We start from the raw sequence: 27022 nt of genomic DNA on the forward strand, positions 1-27022 counted from the left end.
TTGTATTACTTCTTCTTTATCGGACTTCAAACCGGTGCTTCAACTTTGTAAACACTTTTGAAAAAAACTTCACTCAAAAACAGTGCCTAATAACTCAACAACCCCTGCCTGCCCCAATTATAGCTTTCATTGCCATTTAAAAATGCGCACTGCGCTGCTTGACACACGTGAACATTGAAGAGAAATCTTAACTTTTTGGGTTTGTCATAAACCAAAATTAAAGAACAATTTACTAGAGTGGGACCCGAACCAACGACCTCCAGATTAACTAGCCAGAACTTTACCAACTGAGCTATCTAGCCCTAGTTTGCGGTCTCATAGGTTTGTTATTTTAAAGGAACATGTTGCCTTGGAACACGTTGCCTTGGATCGGTCGAGTTGGTCTTTGAAAAGCGTATTTAACCGTTTGTTATAGAATGCATATGATTAGAAAGATATTTTAAAAGTAGAACATAGTGATCCACACAAGTATCACTCGAAATTACGTGGTTTTCCTTTTACCTCGTCGACAAACACGCAATTTCGAGGCAAATGTGTGTGGATCATTGTATTCTATTTGTCAAACATATTTCTACCCATATATGCATTTCATAACAAACGGTTACAAACGCTTTTCAAAGACGCGTTCCTTTATAAGCATAATGCTGAGATACACCAAGTGAGAAGATGGTCTTTGACAAAATACCAAAGGTGTCCACCTTTAAGTAAAGTGCACGTATAGACCCTCTAAAATATATATAGATTTGTAATTTAAAAAGACATTACAAGGGGCACCAAGGCATCACCCAGGGTATGGAGGTGGTTGGCTTTGTTGCCTCTACGAAGTTAAAGTGCATGGCAGGCCTGTGTGCTTCATTTTTTTAAAGGCAACGAACACCAAGGCATTTTCTCTCTAGTAAAGGGCACTCAATGAGGAAATTGTAAATTTCTACCGGAGCATTTCAAGGGCACCATGGCAATGACCCAGGGGGCATGGAGGCAGTGAAGTATACGGCCTGAAGTTATATACAACAAGTATCGGACATAACAACCGAAAATTCCGAGTATACAGTGCTAACACACATCGGTGTGAGGGGACAAAAGTATTAATTTGTTATTGAATGTGGTCATTCTTGTTTTAAATTTAATGATTATAAATTGTTATATGTTTTTCAAATTGTTTTCAATAGGTGCGTGAGTATTATGGAAATAACCATGTTTATTTTGACTAGTTTGCGATAATGTCTCTATCATGTTTGTCAATAACTTCCGTCTATTTATAGTACCTGTCGTCATCACACCTTCATTAGAATATAAACATGAAAGTGAACCTAGTGGCCAATCAACGTGATGCTGCAGCAATTTCTATAGAGGGCACAGAACGGGGTTAACCAATCAACGTGATGCTGTCCCAGCCAGGCAGTTACGCCTGTCACGGTTTTGCTGAGGCAGGCAGATGGAGCCAATAGGCCTATATCAGCATATGCAAAATCTAACTGGTAATTCACTTGCTGCAATTCTACCGACCGAAGGGGTCTGGTTTTAGGTGGCGATCTTTGATATTGCAATTAGGCCCCTAGGCCTGACAGTCACGGTCCAAAATGTTTCTTTCCAGGATTCTGGTTGCCGTTTTTATAGCCGTACTCGTCTTTTCCTCTCCTGCGGGTAAGATTGCTTTTTGAAACTCTAAAACACTTGTTCGTGGCAAATCATTTGACGCATTAATTTATGTTTCATTCTCACTATTGATGTCGTAATGTACTTCTTATGCCAGGTAATCCGTTCTTTAACTCCACCAATAAACAATGTTTTATGATGCCTTGGAAACAAACGTTTTCAAGTTGTTTTGCAATCGTTTTAATTATTTTCATCATATAAAAATGTCTATATTTATTTATTAATTTATTTGTTTATTTATTTATTTATTTGCAATGAAACAATAATTCAAACCTCACGTAGGCCTGAAGATCACCCGTACAGAGAAAATGATGACTATAGAGCAAGCTAGTCGAAACATTGAGACTAATAATAAGAAATCCTCCGCGGCTGCGGTAGAAGCGAAGTTATTCGATACACTGAGCAAATGTTGTATAGTCCCATATTCGACCTTCCGCCCATACAGGTATAGGATAATAAAGCAGGACAGTTCTCTGACCATTTAATCTAATCCGTTCAAGTAGATGGTGTTTTTCCAGTAAAAGGTTATTTATAGAGATTTGGGCAAATTCTCATGCCTGATCTTAAACTTATCGAAATGTGTTAATGCTGCATGGCCTTTATAAATACGGCCCAGTATTTTGTGAAACTATACAGGTATTAGTAAAATGTCGGTTTTATTTATATCTCAATAAGAAGGGTCCCTCAAGCTTTGCTTTTACCTACTAGTTCGACCAATTACTACTAGCAATATTAAGGCATACTTTTATTTATAAGGATTTAAAGGAACACGTTGCCTTGGATCGGACGAGTTGGTCAAAACAAAAGCGTTTGTAACCGTTTTTTATAATGCATATGGTTGGAAAGATGTTTTTAAAGTAGAGTACAATGATCCACACAAGTTGCCTCGAAATTGCGTGGTTTTCCTTTTACTGTGCGAACTAACATGGTCGGCCATTTATGGGAGTCAAAATTTTGACCCCCATAAATGGCCGACGTGTTAGTCGACGAGGTAAAAGGAAAACCACGCAATTTCGAGACATGTTTGTATGGATCATTGTATTCTACTTTTACAACATCTTTCTACCCATATGCATTTTATAAAAAACGGTTACAAACGCTTTTCAAAGACCAACTCGACCGATCCAAGGCAACGTGTTACTTTAAGTAAAAGGCTAGTAAAAGCAAATGCTAGTTTTTATTTATTCGGCCCATTATCCCAGCATAGATATACAACATGGTGTTATACTGTAAACCAAATTATGTTTTAGATGTGGAAGGACAACCCGTGTAGTCAGGTTTCGGACAATAAAAGCCCGATCCACTTACAAGGCTCCGGTTCGGGATTGGAACCGGCGACACGGTCAAGAGGGGTGAGCCTCTAACCCTAATAGCGGCCATGTCGTTTTATACATACAGTGACAGTTAAAGAGTCATGAATAGGGCTGGATGAGCCTGAATGCCGCGATGCTTTTATTGTACATGAAATTTTAAACTTATCAATGCGTAGTTGTGTGTGTGTTGTTGGTGTTTGTTTGGGGTTTTGTTGGTGTTTTTTTTCTTTCTTTTTTTTAGTTTTCTCTAGATGTTTTTTTTTACTTTTGGTTGATTTGAAGTACTGAAATCAATTAAACTTTGCATAATAAGTCACTAATGATGTATTAGTAACCCTTTTTCAAATTTAGGTTGTTTTGAAACAAGGTTTGTTTTTTTCAAAGAGAGAAAATATTTTAATTTAAAGATAGATTTCCATGAACGAATTTTAAACGAAACGTTGAGACCAATTTTAAGAACTCATTCCGCGGTAGAACGACCCTTTAAGCTGAAGTATTAGTCCCTGCAAATGTCCTATAATATACCTTCCGTCCAGGTAGCAGCACAGTTCTTTTCAGAACTGAGAAGTCTCCCGAACAATCCGATAAATCGACTCCGTGGTAGTAGAGTATATAGAAATAATTTTTAAGTACAAACTCTACCTGGCAAGTAGATACACACATGGTGTTACTGCAAACCAAAAATGTGATTAAACTCAAATAATAGAATACTGAATTTGTTTAGGTATCTGAAAGCAAACCAATTATGCAAAAAGTCCTGTAGTGCCCAGTGTCTTTAAGGCAATGGACACTATTTGTATATTCACTCAAAATAGTTATTAGCATAAAACCTTACTTGGTAGTAACGAGTATTGGGGAGCTGCTGAGAGTATAAAACATTCCGAGAAACGGCCCCCTCTGAAGTAACGTAGTTTTCGAGAAAGAAGTAATTTTCCACGGATTTGATTTCGAGACCTCAGAAATAGATTTTGAGGTTTCGAAATCAAGCATCTGAAAGCACACAACTTCATGTGACAATGGTGGTTTTTTTTTCTTTCATTATAGACTGTGCAAGTCTCGCGCGCACCGGAGCGAGAAAACACGACAACTGAAGAACTTTATTTTTGTGTGAATCAAATCTTTGCTTTACTTTATTCTTAATGCCGAATCTGAACAACAAAAATACCCATTAGAGCTTGTTTAAATAAGTTTTAGCTTTTTAAACAAATACACAATTATCGGTTAAAGTCTATGTATAGACACAAGTAAAACTCTGGGACAAGGATGTTTGTTTGATTTTAAATGTTTTGAAACCCCTTTTGTAAATCTACGCCCGCGTCTGCCTATTCTTCAACACTGGTAGACGCGCTGATCTAGACGTAGCTGTAGCCGAAGTCGTCGTTTCGGACACGGCCTTAATCTACGCCCGAATGTGAAACTACTACAAGCTGGTTTATACGCGGACGCACGATGGTCGCAAGGGCGTTAGATAAACGCGTGACGCATTTTAAAAAGGAAGCCGACGCCCAAGCGACCAATGAAAAGGCTTTCCAACCCGCGCGGCCAAAACAAGCGTCTGCGTAAGTTTCTTGATCGGAGATGGGCACAAATTCTTAATTTTTTACAACTAACCTGACCTGAGGTCAAGTTTAAATATCGGTTTTTCTTCGTTATTATGTTGACTTTATTTTTACTTTTATGTATGTTGTTAATTAGTATTACATTTTTAACAACATATGTAATTTTTATGGTCATAAACTACATTAGACTAAAGTAATGGACGAAACAAAATCTCCCCAACGTAAAACTCCATAAGGTTGGGACCACAATGGTCCCGGAAGTTCAAATCTATTATCTCGCAACTTCGACGACCAATTGAGTTCAAATTTTCACATATTTGTTATTTTATGCATATGCACCAAGTGAGAAGCCTGCCTGGTCTTTGACAATTACCAATAGTGAACAGTGTCTTTAAAACTTGTCAATCTGAGAAACTGCATGAAGTTTTTCTCATTTGTGTAGGCCTAGCCTACCCCCGCATTCCATTACGGATTAATCTTCATGCCCTGCGTGGACATAACAACTCCAGATTTGTTGGCAATATCTCAAAAACGCTACCACCCTTCGAACTGAAATTTTCACAGATTAGTCTTGTTGTATATAACTATAACAGGTTTAAAACAAGCTATTTAAATAATTGTTGTATAAAATCGGCAACAAAGGTCGCCGTGGAGATTGAAAATCGAAATGTGTCAAAACTGAGGAGACTCTTGCAATGATTTGATAAACCTAATAGTAGTATATGTAAGGCGTATATGACCCCGTTTTTATAAGGTGGATCATGATCCACAAGTTGTGTGGATCATGGCTCGGGTGGGTCGTTGTATGTAGGATGCTTGATGGGGGTGTGTCGAAGACCCCCCCCCCTTTTTTCCCCTTCTTTTTACCAGCACAGACAGCAAGCGGGGATTCAAAGTGTAAGGAATCACAGTAAGACGATACGTTGTTGAACTTTGATATATTATTATTATTATTTTTTTTTTATTTTTTTTTTATTTATTACGACCATGTATGACTTTCACTATTTTCGACCCAAAGAACTAGCGTAAATAACACCCCTCGACCAAGAGTGTACGAGTCCAGTAGTTCTGTTGTCTGCTACGTTTTCAACGCGTTCGAACTTGCCCTTAGTTGTCGGACCGGCCAACAAAGACCCAAGCGGAAAACCCAATTATGTGTACGTACCATATTATGCTCTGTACGGACTAATTAAATTGCCGCGTACATCCTAGTCTTGGCCCAAGACGATGGTGCTTGATTCTGGATAGTGTACTACGCGCTTTGGCGATTCAACCGCGCGTAGTACACTATCCAGAATCAAGCACCATCGTCTTGGGCCAAGACTACGTATATCCTAGGTTTCTGAAAATGGTCATACCCCCCCCCCCCCCGTTTTATGTGAAGATTAAACGTTAAGTTAATAGAAATGGAGTAAAGTGTGACAATAGAATCTAATATTATCATAATCTGTAACCATTATTGCCCGTGGCCTTGTAGTCAATATATGACGTCAAAACTGATTGGTCTACCAGCCAAACGTGTCAGTTCTTGTTCCCCATACCGTGGAGCTATCTTTGTTTTCTATAACTCCATGCCCACATCATGTACCACCATCGCTCGGATAGGGTCTGTTTACCTTTGCCAAAATGGACTGCAGAGAAAACAAGTATACACAAAAAACAAACACAAAGGTTATCACTTTTTGGACCAAAAAACAACAACACATTTATTCGGTATATAACACTCCATTAACATCTGCTTATAACCGCCACAATACTTAAATTAATTGTACATGATGACCCCCCCCCCCCCCATTTATGACAAGAACTTTGAAATCTGTCGACTGAACTTCGTTCGCATGGAGGTGATTGATTGGACCCCAGCGACCCGCGACTGCCTATTTTGAAAACTTAAGGAAAGACATTAACAGTATATTTATTTTGTTATTTGTTTTAAATTTTGTTTATTAATTTATTTAGTTTAATATGTTTTTACTCATCATGTTTTGTTTTTTTTGTATGTGTGACGAGTTCACTTATTCAAGCCCTCATAGTATTTACAGTTGATAGAATATTATGCTTTAACAAACTTCCGTTGATAATACTGTTCTGTATTGTTATTCAAACAATACAATCTTGGGCGTGTAGGATTAAAACAAAAAAAACCTTTCATCATTTAAAGGAACACGTTGCCTTGGATCGGACGAGTTGGTCTTTGAAAAGCGTTTGTAACCGTTTGTCATAAAATGCATATAATTAGAAATATATTTTAAAAGTAGAATATAATGATCCACACAAGTGTCACTCGAAATTGCGTGGTTTTCCTTTCCCCTCGTCGACAAACACGGTCGGCCATTTATGGGAGTCAAGTTTTTGACTCTCATAAATGGCCGACCGTGTTAGTTCGCAAAGTAAAAGGAAAACCACGCAATTTCGAGGCAAATGTGTGTGGATCATTGTATTCTACTTTTAAAACATCTTTCTAACCGTGTGCATTTTATAACAAACGGTTACAAACGCTTTTAAGGCCCAACTCGACCGATCCAAGGCAACGTGTTCCTTTAAACATAATAAGTTTAGCATTCTTTATCGAAAAATTCAGTTTTTTCGTTGGACGTCTCCCGCTGTCCTCCTCTTCATTTTCATAAGCACTATCGTCTGTTGATAAATCACTATCGTCATCTTCCTTCTCCGACTCCTCTTCATCTTCTAAATCGTCATCATCCGTTGATTCGTCACTATCGTCTTAGCCTTGCTCAAGGCAGTCGAATTATTCACTCCGAAAACAGACCGCCACTGTATAAAAACCCACCCGTATTCACTCTGCGTTACATCGCACGACACGGTGCCCCCGTACACTATCCGCGTGCGGAGGCCGTCAGGCCGACAGCCTTGTAGGGTCTGTGTTGAAGCCACTGACCTCATTACTATAATAAGTGAAGAGTTCCCACGGTCAGCTCATTACCATAATGCCCGCGAAAGACGAGACATGTCTACATCATCACACACCACTACCACGGACGCTCAGCGAGCATGATAGGCGTGCGTGATTGGACGTCAAAATGAATAATTCATTTGCCTCACATCCTGTGTTGTCTGATAGGTCTGACGAACGATATACATATTCATGAGCTGCATACTAGCATATCCGAGAGCCCCCCCCCCCCCAATTTTTTCCACTAGTGGAATTTTTTCAATACAACACATTAAACCCGGAAGATACAGACCCGACAAAGCTGTCGGCCTTACGGCCTCCGCATGCGGTTAGTGGTACGAGTGCGATGACTTGTGTGAACAGTATTCGTACGATCTGACAGTGTTGTATACGGGTGGGTCATGCGGTGTGATCGCACGCACCACGAACAGGGTATACGGGTGGGTTTACAGCGGCGTCTTGAGCAAGGCTACTATCGTCTTCACATAATTCCTCCTCCTCCTCCTCCTCCTCCTCCTCAACTTCTTCGCTTTCATAAATGTTACCATCTGTTGATTCATCACTATCGTCTTCAAGAAACTCCTCCTCCTCATCTCCTTCATTTTCATGGCCATCATCATCTGTTAGTCCATCACTATCATCATTTTCACGGTCGTCCCCCTCCTCCATCACGTCTTCATTTTCAAAATCATCATCATCATCTAATGATTCATCACCATCGTCTTCATGAAGCTCCTCCCATTATACCCACTCCACGTCCTCGTCTTCAGAATCCTCCTCTTCTGTGGATTCGCCACTAGCATCTTCGTGGAGGTCTCCCTCCTCCTCCTCCTCCTCCTTATGATTTTGAAGGTGTTTCTTCAAATTGTTTGAAGTGGAAAACACCTTATCACAACTAGGACAAGCTTTCGATTGGCTTCCGATACTGGGGTGCTTGTGTGTCTGTCGGTGTCGTTTCATATTGTTGCTACGCGAAAAGCTCTTCCCACAAATCGGACACGAGACCTTTACCTGTACGGGTCTAAGCAAAGGGTTTAGACGCTTCGACTCCATGTTAATATCAGTGAGACGATCCAAGACGAATGATATAGTCTTCAAAGTGTACACCGACCACCAGAAAACTTTAAATAAGTCGAACCTGTATGGGTCTTACAACTTAAGATTATAAGGTAGCATTGGGCTCAGGTCGTTGTCAAGTTCGTTTGTCGATTGTTTCGATTGATTGACAACGACCTCACCCCATGTTACCTTTTAATCTAGGTTTGAAAGACCCATACAGGTTCGACTTATTTAAAGTTTTCTGGTGGTCGGTGTACACTTTGAAGACTATATCATTCGTCTTGGATCGTCTCACTGATATTAACATGGAGTCAAAGCGTCTAAACACTTTGCTTAGACCCGTACAGGTAAAGGTCTCGTGTCCGATTTGTGGGAAGAGCTTTTCGCGTAGCGACAATATGAAACGAGACCGACAGACACACAAGCACCCCAGTATCGGAAGCCAATCGAAAGCTTGTCCTAGTTGTGATAAGGTGTTTTCCACTTCAAACAATTTGAAGAAACACCTTCAAAATCATGAGGAGGAGGAGGAGGAGGAGGAGGAGGAGGGAGACCTCCTCGAAGATGCTAGTGGCGAATCCACAGAAGAGGATTATGAAGACAAGGACGTGGAGTGGGTATGGGAGGAGCTTCATGAAGACGATGGTGATGAATCATTAGATGATGATGATGATGATTTTGAAAATGAAGACGTGATGGAGGAGGGGGACGACCGTGAAGATGATGATAGTGATGGACTAACAGATGATGATGGCCATGAAAATGAAGGAGATGAGGAGGGGGAGGAGTTATTTGAAGACGATAGTGATGAATCAACAGATGATAACATTTATGAAAGCGAAGAGGAGGAGGAGGAGGAGGAGGAGGAATTATGGGAAGACGATAGCGACGAATCAACGGATGATGACGATTTAGAAGATGAAGAGGAGTCGGAAAAGGAAGATGACGATAGTGATTTATCAACAGACGATAGTGCTTATGAAAATGAAGAGGAGGACAGCGGGAGACGTCCAACGAAAATACTGAATTTTTGCGATAAAGAATGCTAAACTTATTATGTTTAAATGATGAAAGTTTTTTTTTTTTTTTAAATCCTACACGCCCAAGATTGTATTGTTTGAATAACAATACAGAACAGTATTATCAACGGAAGTTTGTTAAAGCATATATTCTATCAACTGTAAATACTATGAGGGCTTGAATAAGTGAACTCGTCACACATACAAAAAAAAACATGATGAGTAAAAACATATTAATTAACTAAATAAATAAAAAAATAAAAAATTAAAACAAATAACAAAATAAATATACTGTTAATGTCTTTCCTTAAGTTTTCAAAATAGGCAGGCGCGGGTCGCTTGGGTCCAATCAATCACCTCCATGCGAACGAAGTTCAGTCGACAGATTTCAAAGTTCTTGTCATAAATGGGGGGGGAGGTCATCATGTACAATTAATTTAAGTATTGTGGCGGTTATAAGCAGATGTTAATGGAGTGTTATATACCGAATAAATGTGTTGTTGTTTTTTGGTCCAAAAAGTGATAACCTTTGTGTTTGTTTTTGTGTATACTTGTTTTCTCTGCAGTCCCTTTTGGCAAAGGTAAACAGACCCTATCCGAGCGATGGTGGTACATGATGTGGGCATGGAGTTATAGAAAACAAAGATAGCTCCACGGTATGGGGAACAAGAACTGACACGTTTGGCTGGTAGACCAATCAGTTTTGACGTCATATATTGACTACAAGGCCACGGGCAATAATGGTTACAGATTATGATAATATTAGATTCTATTGTCACACTTTACTCCATTTCTATTAACTTAACGTTTAATCATCACATAAAACGGGGGGGGGGGGGTATGACCATTTTCAGAAACCTAGGATATACGCGGCAATTTAATTAGTCCGTACAGAGCATAATATGGTACGTACACATAATTGGGTTTTCCGCTCGGGTCTTTGTTGGCCGGTCCGACAACTGAGGGCAAGTTCGAACACGATGAAAACGTAGCAGACGACAACAGAACTACTGGACTCGTACACTCTTGGTCGAGGGGTGTTATTTACGCTAGTTCTTTGGGTCGAAAATAGTGAAATTACATGGTCGTAATAAAAATAAAAAAAATAATAATATATCAAAGGTCAACAACGTATCGTCTTTCTGTGATGTCTTACACTTTGACCTCCCCGCTTGCTGTCTGTGCTGGTAAAAAGAAGGGGGAAAAAAGGGGGGTCTTCGACACACCCCCATCAAGCATCCTACATACAACGACCCACCCGAGCCATGATCCACACAACTTGTGGATCATGATCCACCTTATAAAAACGGGGTCATATACGCCTTACATACTACTCCTAATCTACCTCTTAAGGGGGGGGGGTATGGCTACATCCGTCAATTTTGTTTCCCCGCGGGCCGTCCCCCTTTCTTAAGTCCCTCTTATTTTTAATAGTGTCCTTTTCCTCTTTCTTTTTTATCGTTCCTTTCTTCTTTATCGTTCCTTTCTTTTCCCATTTTCTTTTTCTATAAGAATTCGAATAGGCAATCAGCACAAAGTTGTTGTGAAAACGTCACATTTCACACCAATATGGGTAATAGTCTGGTGTGCACTTCATTCCCAGCAGAAAGTACACATGGGGGCACACATTTTTCTAGGGGGCACTTCAGAACCCAAGGGTGGATCGACCCATTTTTGGAGGGGATTGTTTGTTTCACGATCTGCCATTGGGGCCAATGTTGGCCAATGTGGAGGTATAAATTATTTTTGGCTGTAGGAGGTCCCCAGCGGTACGTTGTGAACTTGGCACGTCATGTTGTGGAGTCGAAACAAAATGGCCAACCGTGTTCGTTCTCAAAATAAAAGAAAACCGTGCAGTTTCGAGGCATGGCCTATTATTGTGTGGATCATTATGATCTACTTTAGAAAACATCTTAATTCCAACCATATAAGTTGTGCATTTTATAACAAACGGTTTCAAACGCTTTTCATAGACCAACACTCGCCCGATCCAATGCAACGTGGCTCTTGTGTTTTTAGTATAATAATTGACGCTCGGGTTGAGCATGGAGGACCTCCATGTGGGTTGAGATGATGGAGGTTTTCCTCACCCTCGATCTCAGTAGGTGTGTGGGTGTGTGTGTGTGTGTGTGAGAGTCAGTCGCCACGCGCACTGTGTCTGTTGCATGAACGGTGGACAAATAGCTAGGCAGCGCCTAACGACTTGTCATCAAGTCTACTACAGAGTGCGATCAAGTTGGGCCGGGTGCCATATCGATGATGTCGGTGTGGTAGACAGTTCCAGTCTCTGATTGTGACTGGTATGCTACACATTTCTGCTTGCAGAAAAATGTTGAGTAACATGTTTTGCTGTAATACAGCTCTATGAAATTGGGCCCTTGCGAAGAAAACAAAGACATTAATTGCCACAGCGCCCTCTTTTGAGCAAATTTCATACAAATGCCCTTCAACCAGTCAGCCACACTTTTGCCGAAGTGAGGTACCAACTTTAAGGAAATTTAAATTTAATATCTTGTATCAAATAATCCAGATCTTACGAAAAAATAATAATAATTCTTCCCAAATAATTAGATTACTACCAATTTTGAAGAAAAAAATCGCAGTAAAATCTGTAAAGCTCTTAGCCTCTTTCGTTATTACTAAGCCAACGGCTGTTCAGATGGTTAATGTTTTTGAGGCCAATGTTTGTTGCACCATGCACGAAGTGAGCATTTGACTTGTGCATACTCAAACAGCCGTTACATTTGTCAGTTGCTTCTCTTGTCACAGGCAGTACGTGCTGTATTAGCCCTGGCGGCCTTACACTTTCGTTTTGTACTACAGTGACGTCCTTAGACTTGACTCAAGTCCCAATCCCGTGCCATCCCCAGGAAACTACTGTTTTGAGATGCTCTGCATTCCCAAACCTGTTCCGCATGCGGGACAGGGACTTGACGATGTCGCAGTCGCCTGATATGTAAATGTATTCACTTATGAATATGTAACATTGTTACGTGATACGTTTTGACCAATCAAACGCACCCAAAATGAAGACTAGTTCATTTGTCATTTGTGGGTTAAGTACTTAGTTGATGATTGAAATAATTTTTTTTAATAACCAATTAATTATAAAAAAGAAAACACTAAATGTTCATTTGAATTTAAGTAACATGTTGTAACATACATTGGGGTCGTTTTTTTTCTTAAAATTTGAATTTTGGGAAGTGCAATAAAACGACTTATGACACCGACACCCCCTTGCCTGCTAATGAGTTTACCCGCCCCACGCGCGTGCCGCGTATAGACGCGTGCCTTACAACGTCTTCTACTGTGATGTCACAGAGTATAATGAATATTTTACCGGCGGGCAGCGCTTCCACACTCCCATTGGTTTTGTACATCTCCCCATTTGGGGAGATTTTCCTATAACAACGTGCAGAGTAAGAAACGACATCGTCAAGTCCCATTCTCGGGAACACATTTTGACGGCGAGCGCGCACTGTACTGTGTATGCTACGTGTTGTTATAGTAAGTTTGGGTATATGCTTAGGGACCTCTCACACGAGAATGGGACTTGAATCAAGTCTATGACGTCCTGGACATCAGGGTACATTTCTGGGGCGGAAAATTTTCACAGCTTCATAGCTCAGTCAAATCTTACCTGCAAGAAAGCACACATTTCAACAGGTTCACATTCCATGGCAGCATATGTTTTTCTGCGGTGGGTTTTGATCGTCATATATTCTTCACATTTCCGTCATTTTCATGAAATAATGCAGATGCCAACGTTAAGGAATTCCCATTTTTGTTCGTACTCTCACAGTCTGCCGTGTGTACGCAAGACGCACGACGCGCAAATTTTGAATTGTGTTGTTAACGCTGTGCAGTCAAGATACGGTGACCAAGAATTCATGCGTCTAAGCTTGCATCGTGCGTCTTGCACGCGAATGTGTACGCGTACGCACGACAACAGACAACACTGTGAGAAAACGATCGAAACGGGAATTTTTTAACGTTGGAAGCTGCATTATTTCACGAAAATGACGGATTTGTGAGGAAAATATGAGGACCAAAACCCACCGCAGAAAAATGTATGCCGCAATGGAATGTGAATCTGTTGAAATTAGTGGCTTGTTGCAGGTAAGATTTAAGTAATGAAGCTGTGAAATTTTTCCGCCCCAGAAACGGGCCTCAATAGTTAGGACTCTGTTCCTGTGTACAGAGAAAGAGTCCTTTATAGGGCTAGTGCTGTATATGCAGTGTGCAGTATTTTTTCCATAGAAAGTCATCATATCAAGGGACATGAGGGAAGAGGGGTATTTGTTGACAAATGCCTTTGTAATATCAGTTGTTTGTAAAGTTTAGAGAAGGAGATGGTTGAGACTCTGGCATAAGGTCCTAGGCTAATGGTTATTGGTAAGTAAGTGTAGGTGACAATTTCCTGGGGGTCCTTTTTATTACTATTAGGCTTTTTATAGATACTACAAAAAAATTACCAGTAATACTATTAAGTTATCACACAAGCGCGAGTGGAATATGGAAAAATATAGCGCTTCTGCGTCCCATATCCAACGGGACGCAGACGCGCTATATTTTTCCGTATTTCCACGAGCGCGCGTGTGATAACGTAATTATCTTCAAGCAAATTTTGCGCGTGACATAGAACACACGAGACGCATGGTAGTGATATAGCCGTGCAATATAGGTATTATCACCACTCCATTCTGCGAATGTGATTGGAGGATTAGCGCGTACTTGAAGATAATATAAGTTATCACACAAGCGCGAGTGGAATACGGAAAAATATAGCGCTTCTGCGTCCCATATCCAACGAGGCCGAAGGCCGAGGTGGATATGGGACGCAGACGCGCTATATTTTCCGTATTCCCACGAGCGCGCGTGTGATAACGTATTTATCTTCAAGCAAACTTGGCGCGTGACATAGAACACACAAGACGCATGGTAGTGATGTTAGCCGTGCAATATAGGTTTTTATCACCACTCCATTCTGCCAATCTGATTGGAGGATTAGCGCGTACTTGAAGATAAAGGCCTATACTATAGTATTACTAGATAGGCCTACCACCACTCAGACAAGCTATGCTTTTAATGATGAGGGCCATCTAGCCCCACTTGTGTGGCCAAGGCTAGCTGAATCCTAGCCTTGGCCACACAAGTGGGGCTACGATCCATCCACATGACCAGGATGACACGCTGCATGTAATTGTTTACCATATTTTTCTTTTACCTTGGTATTGATTGGCTTGCTATCCAACCATGTGATTGCTATTGTTATTGTATCCTCCTCTGCTTAGTCTTAGTCCTACCATTTTTCACGGTATTATGCCTTTTTCTTTGAATTGGGAAAAAAAAATAATGATGCAGTATCAAGTGATACCCTAATTATCTTCATTTGTTTATATTAAAGACAGTGGACACTATTGGTAATTGTCAAAGACCAGTTTTTTGTCACTTTGTGTATCTCAACATATGCATGACATAAACAAACCTGTGAAAATTTTAGCTCAATCGGTCGTCGAAGTTGCGAGATAATAATGAAAGAAAAAACATCCTTGTCACACGAAGTTGTGTGCATTTAGATGGTTGATTTCGAGACCTCAACTTCTAAACTTGACGTCTCGAAATCAAATTCGTGGAAAATTACATCTTTCTCGAACACTACGTCACTTCAGAGGGAGCCGTTTCTCACAATGTTTTATACTATTAACCTCTCCCCATTACTCGAAGTGAGGTTTTTATGCTGATAATGATTTTGAGTAATTACCAATATAGTGTCCACTGCCTTTAAGTATGCAAACATAAATTAAAACTTGATGAACATTGAAATTTTCACACCACACACCGATCTTCAATTACTTCAACTGGTCCCATTTGTTTTGAGTTTTTCCTGTTTTCAAGGAAAACGAGAAAGAGTGGTTTCCCGGTAAAGCCATACGTGGAAGAAATATCTGCAGTGACTGCAATTTGTTCTGTGAGACTCTGTGTATGACTCTATAGCCAGCAGTTGTCTTCATTTTGTTCATAATAAATGGTGAGAGGCCAGCTCTTTACGCACAAGCCAACCATGCCACCCAAAAGAACAGAAACAAAAGTGGCATGTCATTTTTGGCAGGTACATGTAGTAGTTTGAGGTCATTCCATGTCAAATCACCCAAAAAAAAGACATTTTTAAACCCTACCCTCTTCAAATTTGCTCAATTTTTTTTATGGGGTAATAATGGCTCAACAAGCTCAAATTTCAATTTTTAGCTCTATCCGATAAACGGTTTTCGTGCAACGGCATGCTCTTTCTCGTTGATTTCGGTCAAAATGCGCCTGACCTCTGACATTCAAACAACCATAAATCGGTAACCATTGGGTCAAATTTGTTGAAATTGGTATCTTTGGAAAGGAAATTGCATAAGCTTTCCAAATCTGCCATTACTTTTTTTTGTAGGAACATCTTTAGGTTTAGTAACCTTTGACCTTTACTTTGACCTTGGATTTGACCTTGTGGATCACGTGATCTGGAGATGAACTTCGGTGAAAATTTACTCCCATATGTTTTCTTCGAAATATAAAAAAATTAGAGATATAATATTTTTGGCTTGCCGTCAAGCTCCACTCAAAGTTGCCCTACTTGCCTATTCCTATTCAAAGTACATGTACATGTACATTAGATACATGTCCATACATATGTATATCATGATGTTGCTAAGGACCATAGCCTCACTTGATATACATACGTATGGACATGTATGTTATGTACATGTACTTTGCGTAGGAATAGGCAAGTAGGGCAACTTTGAATGGAGCTTGAAGGCAAGCCAAAAATATTATATCTCTAATTTTTTGATATTGTGGAGAAAACATGGGAGTAAATTTTCACCGAAGTTCATCTCCAGATCACGTGATCCACAAGGTCAAATCCAAGGTCAAAGTAGAGTCAAAAGGTTATCAAACCTAAACATGTTCTTACAAAAAAAGATTTGGAAAGCTTACACAATTTCCTTTCCAAAGACACCAATTTCAACCAATTTGACCCAAAGGTTACCGATTTGAATGTCAGAGGTCAGGCGCATTTTGAACGAAATCAACAAGAAAGAGCATGCCGTAGCGCGAAAACCGTTTATTGGATGGAGCTGAAATTTGAAATTTGAGCTTGTTGAGCCATTATTACCCTATAAAAAAATTTGAGCAAATTTGAAGAGGGTAGGGTTTAACCCATTGGGTGATTTGACACGGAATGACCCTTTAGAGCAGTTAGCTCATTATAACAAAAGTGTTTTTGTTGTTTATTCCAGAGGGTTGTCGACGACGTCGGCGGAGAACAGATGTACCACCACCAGCACCAGGTAATCAAAATTGGAACAGGATTACTACAAATGAGTATGACAAAAATGTGAATGACCCAAACATTCTTCCATCACTGACCCCAAAACAAGGCAGAAAGACTATAGAACAGTGCTCACCCTGGACTTTAAAGCACTCTAGATTTTATTGTCAAACCATGCTGATGATTTTAGAGCTTCCATCAGCTAGCTCTCTCTTTCTCAGTTAGTAATTAGATGGCACTAGATGTGCTGCCCTACTGCACTGCTCCCCTCTCTTTTTTAAAAACCAGTCACAAATTTCATAGTGCTGCCTGGCTGTATGTAATAAGTGTTGCATATTTTACAGGTAGCGGTAAACAAAAAAGTTAAGTAGCCAGTTTGTGGCACAGTTATTGTAGATTTGAACGGTTGCATCATTTATTTTGCTTGCAGTAAGCACCGAAAAGTTAGCATACCTTTTCAAGCATTATGTTCAAGTATGTCTAGCACTGTGAAGAAACCATAGGGGTTGTTGGACTAAAAAGTGCTTGGCTAGTGACATGATCATCTCGCATCAATCATATTTTACTGATTGCATGATCTACTTTATGAGCTGATCTTTGCAGTCTGTTGACTGCTGTTGGGCTACCTCTGTTAGTCCCTGCTCTGTCCATGTGTAATGTCCTGTTGAGAGGTAAATTTTTCTCTTGTCTTTAAGCAAGTCGCCAGACACACACGAAACCTGAAGGCCACTTCAAGGTGTGGACTAGCTCCTGCTAGATAATCCAATCCCAATCCCTGGCACCATAAAATCCTTATAATCCATACATTCACTTCTAATGTAGGATTTAATATAATGATTATGCACTCATGATTGTCATTATGGAGGTTTAGAGATCAGGGTATTCTATCATGATTGTACGTCGCAGATCCTCAATCTTCAAACTGAAACTGAAAATTACAGAAGCCAGTGATAACTTTTTTAATTTTCAGATTATCCACCGACATTCACAAATTGCAGCAATTATTATATCACTTCAACTCAGGCTTCGGGGCAAAGAGTCTTATATACGATACCTCCAGCAGCTGATGACAAATGCTGCTGGGTGGTCAGGTACGTGTACATGTATCAAAAACAAACATTGTATTTAAAATAATAGAAGTTAGGTCCTTAAAGGTAATTGAACAGGATTGGTAATTTAAAAAACCATCACTGTTTATTTTAGCCTTCAAGCTTGCTGATTATGAAATTATGTGTAAGGCATCTGTTTTCATTAGGTTTCAAGTTAACCGTCGGCCTGCTGTTTCAGAGTTTACTGTAAGAAGAAAATATGCCTAGACAAACTGCAATTCTTCAATTTTTTCTGTGAAAAATTTTCTTCTGAAATGGACACACGGTCTGTGTCTTTAAACCTTAAAACGCAACAGCTGATTTTGATTGTTCAACAACAGATAATGGTTTTTACTTTTTCCTCCTGACTTACTCAATGTTTAATGAAATAAGCCCAAGTCATAACTGGTTTGTAAAGTTTTTTGATAAACATTTTACTTCGAAGTAATGCGGTTTTGCAAAACAAAATAAGTTTTAGTGCCCCCAAAATTGAATATAAGAAGCGTCACTGCAGAAACTCTATTCAGATTGTGTATTCTTTAGGGATTATTCTTCCTGCTGCAATATATTCAATCCAGGTTTTCAGTGATATCTCAAAAATGCGACCACCTTTTGACCTGTTAGTTTTGTTGTAATTTTTACTTAGAATAGACTGTGCAAGTCTCGCGCACATTTGAACTTCCGGGACCATTGTGGTCCCAACCTTATGGAGTTTTACGTTGGGGAGATTTTGTTTCGTCCATTACTTTAGTTTAATATAGTTTATGACCATAAAAATGACATATGTTGTTAAAAATGTAATACTAATTAACAACATATATAAAAGTAAAAATAAAGTCAACATAATAACGAAGAAAAACCGATATTTTTAAACTTGACCTCAGGTCAGGTTATTTGTAAAAAATTAAGAATTTGTGCCCATCTCTGATCACGAAACTTACGCAGACGCTTGTTTTGGCCGCGCGGGGTGGAAAGCCTTTTCATTGGCCGCTTAGGCGTCGGCTTCCTCTTTAAACTGCGTCACGCGTTTATCTAACGCCCTTGCGGACCATCGTGCGTCCGCGTATAAACCAGCTTTCAGTAGTTTCACATTCGGGCGTAGATTTACAAATGGGGTTTCAAAACATTTAAGATCAAACAAACATCCTTGTCCCAGAGTTTTACTTTTGTCTATATATAGACTTTAACCGATAATTGTGTATTAGTTTAAAAAGCTAAAACTAATTTAAACAAGCTCTAATGGGTATTTTTTTGTTCAGATTTGGCATTAAGAAAAAATTAAAGCAAAGATTTGATTCATAAAAAAATTAAGTTCTTCAGTTGTCGTGTTTTCTCGCTCCGGTGCGCGCGAGACTTGCACAGTCTATTACAACGATCAAACGATTCCAAAAACCAAAGGTATACTTTGCCTTTAATGACGTTTTCCTTTTGCTTGTTCTTTTTTCTGTTTTGCTTTTGCTTGATTTTCAGATGTGCTGTTTAAATTATACCTCATACATATTCATGACGGAGAGTCGAGTTCTTACTGGTCCATTTAACATCATGTGCCAGGTGTTATCTTTGCCATTTACATTCAGCCCAGGTGTTATAGTCTACTTGTCATGTGCATTTACCATGTGCATGGCTGGGCAGCACGCCCGGGCGAATTAGTCTACTTGTCATGCCCTTTATGATCGTGGACCTGTTCCTCGGGTGTTGCACACAAGCAAGTCATCGCTCTAGTGACCTCCAACACATGAAAAACTTATCATGGTGCATTTTATTTCACAGATGTCATATTGTTCCGTTAACTGAATATGTATGAAGTATAGTAAAACAAATATTAGCAGTTTATTTCGGGTTAACAGTCGATATGATCCCCTAGGTATTAGAATTAGTTGACAAACTAGTTCCTGAGGTTTGTTCGGGAACTAGTTGGTCAACTTCCAATACCGCGGGGAGCTAATATCAACAATTCACCCACCCTCAAACCAGGTTATATTTGTATAACTTACAATTTGTTATAAAACTTTGTTGCTAACAGCCGGATATGGGGGTTACCCTCAGGAAGCTATTTCCCTGAAGGGAATAGTTCAGTGTCCTTTCAAGTGAGAGACACCATAGGACAAAAAGCCCACTGCAGCTTTACGATCACTGTGAAAGGTAAAAAAAAAGCTGGTTTGTAAATATGAACTCTTGTCTACTCAATTGGTTAAAAAGGTTTGAAGTTTTAAAATCTTTGATGGATGTCAGGCTCATCGCAACAAATATCAACGAGCATATTTTACTGAGAAGGGCAATTATTCAACTCAATTTAAAAATGGTTTGTGAAAACATGTATCGTAAATTAAAAACTGAATTGCACTGGCAAACTTCAAATAATTATGTTTTAAAGAAATACATCAAAAGAAATACAGAAATACATTTTGGAAAATCAGAAGGCACAAGTATATAACATACATCAAAAGTGAGCGCTGGCAGTCTGACAGCTGCTCGCACCTCTCTCTGATGTTATCTGCTTTTTTCCGAGTTTTCAATGCTCTCTATATTACATAAATTCTACCAGCTAAATTGTAATGTACGTGTAGCACTGGTACCACTGGACAAGTTCTTCGTCATATTTCACTTCATATTTTACTGTGATTGAATCGCCGATTTTTGATCAACATCAACCAGATCTACATGTAGCCTAGTAGCCATTACTACCCTCACCATATCTACATGTTACACATTGTTGAGTGCCTTTAAAGACCCGGCTACTTGACAATGAGGATAACACAATGGCTTACTATGTCCTGTGTGCTTCTGTTGGGATGTGCTCAACTCGACAATGAAGGATTTCCAAGAACCACTCAATGGATTAAACCCTTTTCAAGCAGACGCATTGTCTATTCTTTCTATATTGTCAATCTCCTTTAGGAGTTTTTACCAGAGGGCCTTACCATTTCATAGCTGGAGGGGTGTTTTGTTGAAAGAATTTATGAACAATTTTAATTTTTGCATTTTGTTTTTAACTTTTGGACCAAAAAGTGTTGATGTTTTTTGACCGAAAAGGTATTTATGAATGGGAATAAAAAATGTGCTTGGCCGGTATTAAACACTCTGTTTAAAACCAGTGCAGTCTGGATGCTGATAATTAACCTGGCCTCCGGCTCGGTATTAAACAGAGTGTTAAATACCGGCCAAGCACATGTTTATTCCCTTATTTAAAAGACTGACAATTTCAGATTTATCCCCTTTCCACAATCACCTCCGCTGTTGGTGGAAAGTCATTTGATTGTCATTCCCTCATTATTTGAACACGAATCATGCTTGCAGGAATCATGTTTTAATGGCTGCCCCACCTTTAAACATTTTGCCTCATATTTTGCATCCAGTCTTGTCTCACTCTTAGACATTATACATGTAGGTGAACAGTAAATAAATATAACATGGTTTGAGTGTGAACAGTCGAAATTTGCTCCCTTAGTTATTGGAAGGTGACAAACTAGTTCTCGAGGTGAAGCTTAGGGAACTAGTTTTTCAACTTCCAATACAGAGGGGGTCTAAGTATCGACTGTTCACCCAAAATAAACCATGTTACATGAAATTGTTGTTTTGAAAATACTCCATATATTCAGTTACTTTTTACCGGTACAATATTATTAGGGGCATGGGGGATCGGGAAATGACAATTGTGAAAAAAAAATGCAGCCAGAATAAGTTTTTACATGAACTTTTGTTGTTATTTCTACACTTAAACACAAAAGCGTACTAAAGATGAAGGAGCATGCATACAACACTCGGGGAACGATTCCAGGATTGTAAAGCGCATGACAATTACACCGTAGCCCAGGCTGCCCCCAGCCGATTGTTTAAGCCTAAACACAGCAAAATGCATATTTTGTAAGCTCCTTTGAACTTGAAGCTAACCTTTTTCTTAAACTTATAACTTTTTATTTTTTGTTAGTTTACCGCTGTCCTGCTGTTTCACACAGCCCTTATCGTTGGCATCGCTGTACCAACAACAACTTTATCGGCTCGTCGTGTCACTTTCACTGTTCCTTAGGATACAGTATCAGTGGATCATCGACCTCAATATGCTATGGTTATGGCTACTGGTCTCCCAAATTTCCAACATGCCAAGGTACCATTTAATAATAGTAAAGGTTTTCCAGGCCAATTTGAGCAAAAAATAATTTAATTTCATTTACACGCATTTAAATTCACTCATTTCCCCCAAATCCACTCAGACTAGGGTTTCTAATAGCTATGGATGCATTCAATTTCGTTGACATTTTTTTGTCGTTCTCTATTAGATTAGCTTCAGTCATTCTATTTCATTTATAGGCATTTAATACTGCAAATCTTAAGTTGGATTTTTACAACCTATCGCACCTAAGACTGCAATAGTTGGATTTTTACTACCTATTTACATTTGATGGAATGGAATGGTTTTTCTGTGCTCCTGCTGCTGGCTTTTATGAAAGGGAATGAATTTTGCAGCCAAGTGAAATTAAATGATCTAATATTTGACCAGTGAATGCTAAACTTATGAAATTGAATTACTCCATTTGGCTGTTGAGTGCTGATTAAACAATGAGCCAGGTGTTAAAATGAAAGGATTTTTGTTGAAATTGGTTTGGAAAACCTATAATAACTCGTTCTTTTGTAGCACATTTTACAATTATGTATCAATGTACTTTACATTAGTGTCCTAGTCATTGGGCTTGATCACAGATCATACTTAAGTTGTTTAAACTTTCCGAAACCTGTCTAAAAAGGTTGTTTGTTTCCTCCCACTTTTTTAGTGAAAACCTGTAGTCCAGCTCTCCAAAATATTCCCCATGGGGGAGTTACATGCACCAACTCTAACCACTACAACAGCATCTGCACGTACCAATGCAGCACCGGCTATGGATTTCCTTCTGGGTCAACTACATGGCGAGTATGTGGAGAGACTTGGTCTGGAACAACTCCAACATGTGTTGGTCAGTAACATTTCAAACTGTTGAACCATACCCTACTGTCGTTAACTGTGATTGAGAATGATCGATTAACTACTCCAGCCCTAGGTCCCCCTGTGTCATTGAAGTAGCTTCCCTGAGTCAGTCGATATGCCTCATTTCTCATTTGAGTAGCATACATTGTCTTGTTGGTGATTGGTTCGAGCCAGCCCTTACTATAACCCTGTGTTTGAATTGGCTGCTGTAGACAGACCCAACTAAATTACATCACAAAAGATGGCTGACAGCAGCGTTCACAAATTTGTTGTAAGAGGTACATAATAAACACCTTGTGTAAACAGTAGGCATCTGTCAGTTTCAAACCCAAAGTAATTGGCGCCTAATTATGAAATTAAATTGCCAGGTAAACACATTTTTTAGTAAACATTTTTGTTAATAACCGGTGAACATTGATCAATAAAATTTCTGCTGTCTACCTGAATCAAACCAGAATGTTCATGGTCGATTGTTTACAGCCTTTGTTAGGGCTCACTCTAACCCATGTAAATTCAGAGAAGCTAGTTCAATTAGTCAACATTGGTCTTAGCCAATGAGATGGGTATCATTATGAGTTTGTTACCACATATTTTTAAATGCCACTTATTGTATAGCTAAATTTTAAAGCAGATTATTTCAAAAGATTAAGTCCTACTGAGAGCCAGTGTGACACTGCTATTTTGTTTCAGATATCCAAGCACCAACTTTCAGCTTTTGCCCAGTCAGTTTCTCAAGAACGGCAGATGATGTACAGACCAGTGCAATCGTCGCTTGGTCAACACCTACAGCTACTGATAATGTCCCTGGTGGTCTAACGGTATCTCAGATTTTAGGGTCACCATCTGGGAGCCAACTGAGTCAAGGGCTCTATAGTATCAAATATCAAGCAACTGACGGACGGGGAAATGTTGGATATTGCAGCTTCACTGTCACTGTCATAGGTTTGTTTTCAAGTTTTTATTAGGTGTTCGGGCAACAGCCCGAACAACTCTTTGATTTTGTTCGTTTTTTTAGGTGTTCGGGCAATAGCCCGAACAACTCTTTGTTATTGTTCGGTTTTTTTTTTTTTTTTTAGTTTTTCTTCTTCCTCTCAGAGTCGATTGTCCGCAAGAAAAAGCATAGATGCGAAGCTTGCATTAAGTTGAAACTTTGCACACGGGTAGACAATAACCAGTAGATGATGCAAAAGTTGTTACGTCACGATGACGTCATCAGTTGACGAGATACACTAATTCAAAGTTTATTATTTCAAAAAATCATAACTTTTGATCTACATGAGGAATTCTTACAATCAATACAACATCGGAAAGGTCAATAAAAACTCCGTAAACGCCTCGCAGACATGACCCCTTATTGACCTCGTCTTCTGGTTCAAATCGAATTTATTGTATATTTTCTTCAAAAGTAAATTGGAGATTTATCTACGACCGTACTGCGTTGATAACACCGGTTCCCGTCCGCTCACTGATGTTAAGCAAAATCGGGCCCGGTCAGTACTTGGATGGGAGACCATTTGGCGACTAAATGTTTTATTATTATTATTATTTTTTTTTTCCTATAAATTGCTTCGTTTTTAGTCTGTTTTCAAGGCGTTTTCAACAAACATTTCTCTTCCGGTTAGTTAGTCTCTTCTCCAGTCGTCATTATGCATAAGCTCCTATGTCCTCAACCACAAAAGCTATTTTGACAATCTATACATCTTATAAAAGGGCTTTACGTACGTAGTCTGTTTTCAAGGCGTTTCAACAAAAAATTCCCTTCCGGTTAGTTAGTCTCTTCTCCAGTCGTCATTATTCATCAGTTCACATTTCCTTAACCACAAAAGCTATTTTGACAATCTATACATCATATGAAAGGGCCTCACGTACTTCACAAAAATGGGTATGTTGGTGACTTTCTCTTGTCCTTTTGACCTTTTTAAACCGGAAGTGCCTGTAAAATGCTTTGAAAGGGCATTATTTAAAGGCTTTTAGGTTGAAATGTACACTTTTTGATGCTTTACCATAAAATTATTACACATCGAGAAAACTGTTTGGTTTTGATTTCTTTGCAATTTGATGAGCTATTAACAACACTTTTTTAATTGCAAACACTGACCCAACAATAGCCGAACACCTAGTGTTTGTTTCTACAAACACTATATCTAGTTCTTCTTCTTCTTCTTCTATACATCATATGAAAGGGCTCTACGTACGTAGTCTGTTTTCAAGGCGTTTTCAACCAACATTTCCCTTCCGGTTAGTTAGTCTCTTCTCCAGTCGTCATTACTCATCAGTTCACATTTCCTCAACCACAAAAGCTATTTTGACAATCTATACATCATATAAAAGGGCTTTACATACGTAGTCTGTTTTCAAGGCGTTTTCAACAAACATTTCCCTTCTGGTTAGTTAGTCTCTTCTCCAGTCGCCATTATTCATCAGTTCACGTTTCCTCAAACACAAAAGCTATTCTGACAGTCTATACATCATATGAAGGGCCTCACGTATTCCACAAAAATGGGTATGTTGGTGACCTTCTCTTGACTTTTTGACCTTTTTAAACTGGAAGAGCCTGTAAAATGCTTTGAAAAGGCAGTATTTAAAGGCTTTTAGGTTGAAATGTACACTTTTTGATGCTTTTTCCATAAAATTATTACACATCGAGAAAACTGTTTGGTTTTGATTTCTTTGTAATTTGACGAGCTATTAACAATACTTGTTTCATTTATTCAAACACTGACCCAACAATAGCCGAACACCTAGTGTTTGTTTCTACAAACACTATATTTAGTTATAACTGTTTTGTTTTAATTGTATCTCAAAACGGTTATTAACTTGACAGCTGTCATTTTTTGAAAAATGTTTCTGAAATTGTAAAATGCTTCAGGATATTATTGTTGTTACTGTTTAAAGGAACACGTTGCCTTGGATCGGTCGAGTTGGTCTTTGAAAAGCGTTCTATAACCGTTTGTTATAAAATTGGTATGGTTAGAAAGATGTTGTAATAGTAGAATACAATGATCTACACAAATATGCCTCGAAGTTGCGTGGTTTTCGTGTTACCTCGTCGACAAACACGGTCGGCCACTTTATGGGGGTCAAAAACTTGACTCCCATAAATGGCCGACCGTGTTAGTCCGCGACGTAAAATGAAAACCATACAATGTTGAGTGCTACTTGTGTGGATCATTGTATTTTACTTTTACAACATCATTCTAACCATATGCATTTCATAACAAACGGTTTCAAACGCTTTTCATATAGACCAACTCGTCCGATCCAAGGCAACGTGTTCCTTTAAAGCCAGTGGACACTATTGGTAATTGTCAAAGACCAGTCTTCTCACTTGCTGTATCTCAACATATGCATAAAATAACAAACCTGTGAAAATTGAGCAAAAAAAAAAACCGAGAATCCTGAGCAAATATGTCCAGGGAGGTAGAATAATTCCAACAGGAATACACAATGCTCAGATTCAAGTTTTAGGGAATATAAACTTATATCCTTTGGTTCAAATTGACTCAGGCTAAACATTTAACCACTCGGAAAGCAAGGGGTCGCTTTCCAGTAACTGACTGTTCAAAAAGCCATTGAGGAAAAAACTAGACTGGAAAACGAGGGAGTAACAGTAAGAGTGTAAATCATTCAATAACCTTTAATTTGTAGTTATCCTCTTGTGATTATTTTGTTTTCTTACAGTGATAACTTGCGGTGGTTTAACTCATTCAGAAGGATTGTTGATCACATGCCCCAATAATCACATCAAGGGAGCATCATGCACATTTGTGTGTGCTTTAGGGTACCAGTTAGTTGGCATTGGTAACACCATAACGTGTCAGTCTGATCGTACATGGAGCCCATCCCAACCCTCTTGCCAAAGTAAGAAAGTCATTTTGATTTCAGGGTACAGCAAAAATATTATGTGTGTTTGTCTAAAGGCACTGGGCACATTTGGTAATTGTCAAAGACCAGTATTATCATTTGGTTTATCCAATCCCATTTATGCATAAATAAAACAAATCTGTGAAAATTTGGGCTCAATGGTTCAACAAACTTGCAAGAAAATATTGAAAGAAAAAAACACCCCTGTTGCACAAATTTGTATGGTTTCGAATGACTGATCTCAGATTCAAACAATTTATTGAGAAATTGCCTCT

At 39.0% G+C, this 27022-nt stretch overlaps 1 protein-coding gene across 2 annotated transcripts in view; it reads left to right on the plus strand.

Moving 5' to 3' along the window:
* The first annotated feature begins 1508 nt into the window (after positions 1 to 1508).
* LOC139954346 (uncharacterized) overlaps positions 1509 to 27022 on the plus strand; it is a 132082-nt gene continuing 106568 nt past the window's right edge. The window contains exons 1-8 of one of the 2 annotated variants that reach the window (XM_071954102.1): positions 1509 to 1644; positions 16804 to 16854; positions 17806 to 17926; positions 19947 to 20065; positions 21852 to 22028; positions 22693 to 22872; positions 23574 to 23825; positions 26565 to 26744. In XM_071954102.1, the coding sequence (XP_071810203.1) occupies positions 1581 to 1644; positions 16804 to 16854; positions 17806 to 17926; positions 19947 to 20065; positions 21852 to 22028; positions 22693 to 22872; positions 23574 to 23825; positions 26565 to 26744 (1144 nt within the window). In that variant the 5' untranslated portion in view covers positions 1509 to 1580. Of the gene's footprint in view, positions 1645 to 13764; positions 13916 to 16803; positions 16855 to 17805; positions 17927 to 19946; positions 20066 to 21851; positions 22029 to 22692; positions 22873 to 23573; positions 23826 to 26564; positions 26745 to 27022 lie in introns of those variants that run through there. The other variant, XM_071954103.1, reaches the window with a different exon arrangement.

This window comes from Asterias amurensis, chromosome 2 (assembly GCF_032118995.1).
Source record: "Asterias amurensis chromosome 2, ASM3211899v1".
Lineage (NCBI taxonomy): Eukaryota > Metazoa > Echinodermata > Asteroidea > Forcipulatida > Asteriidae > Asterias > Asterias amurensis.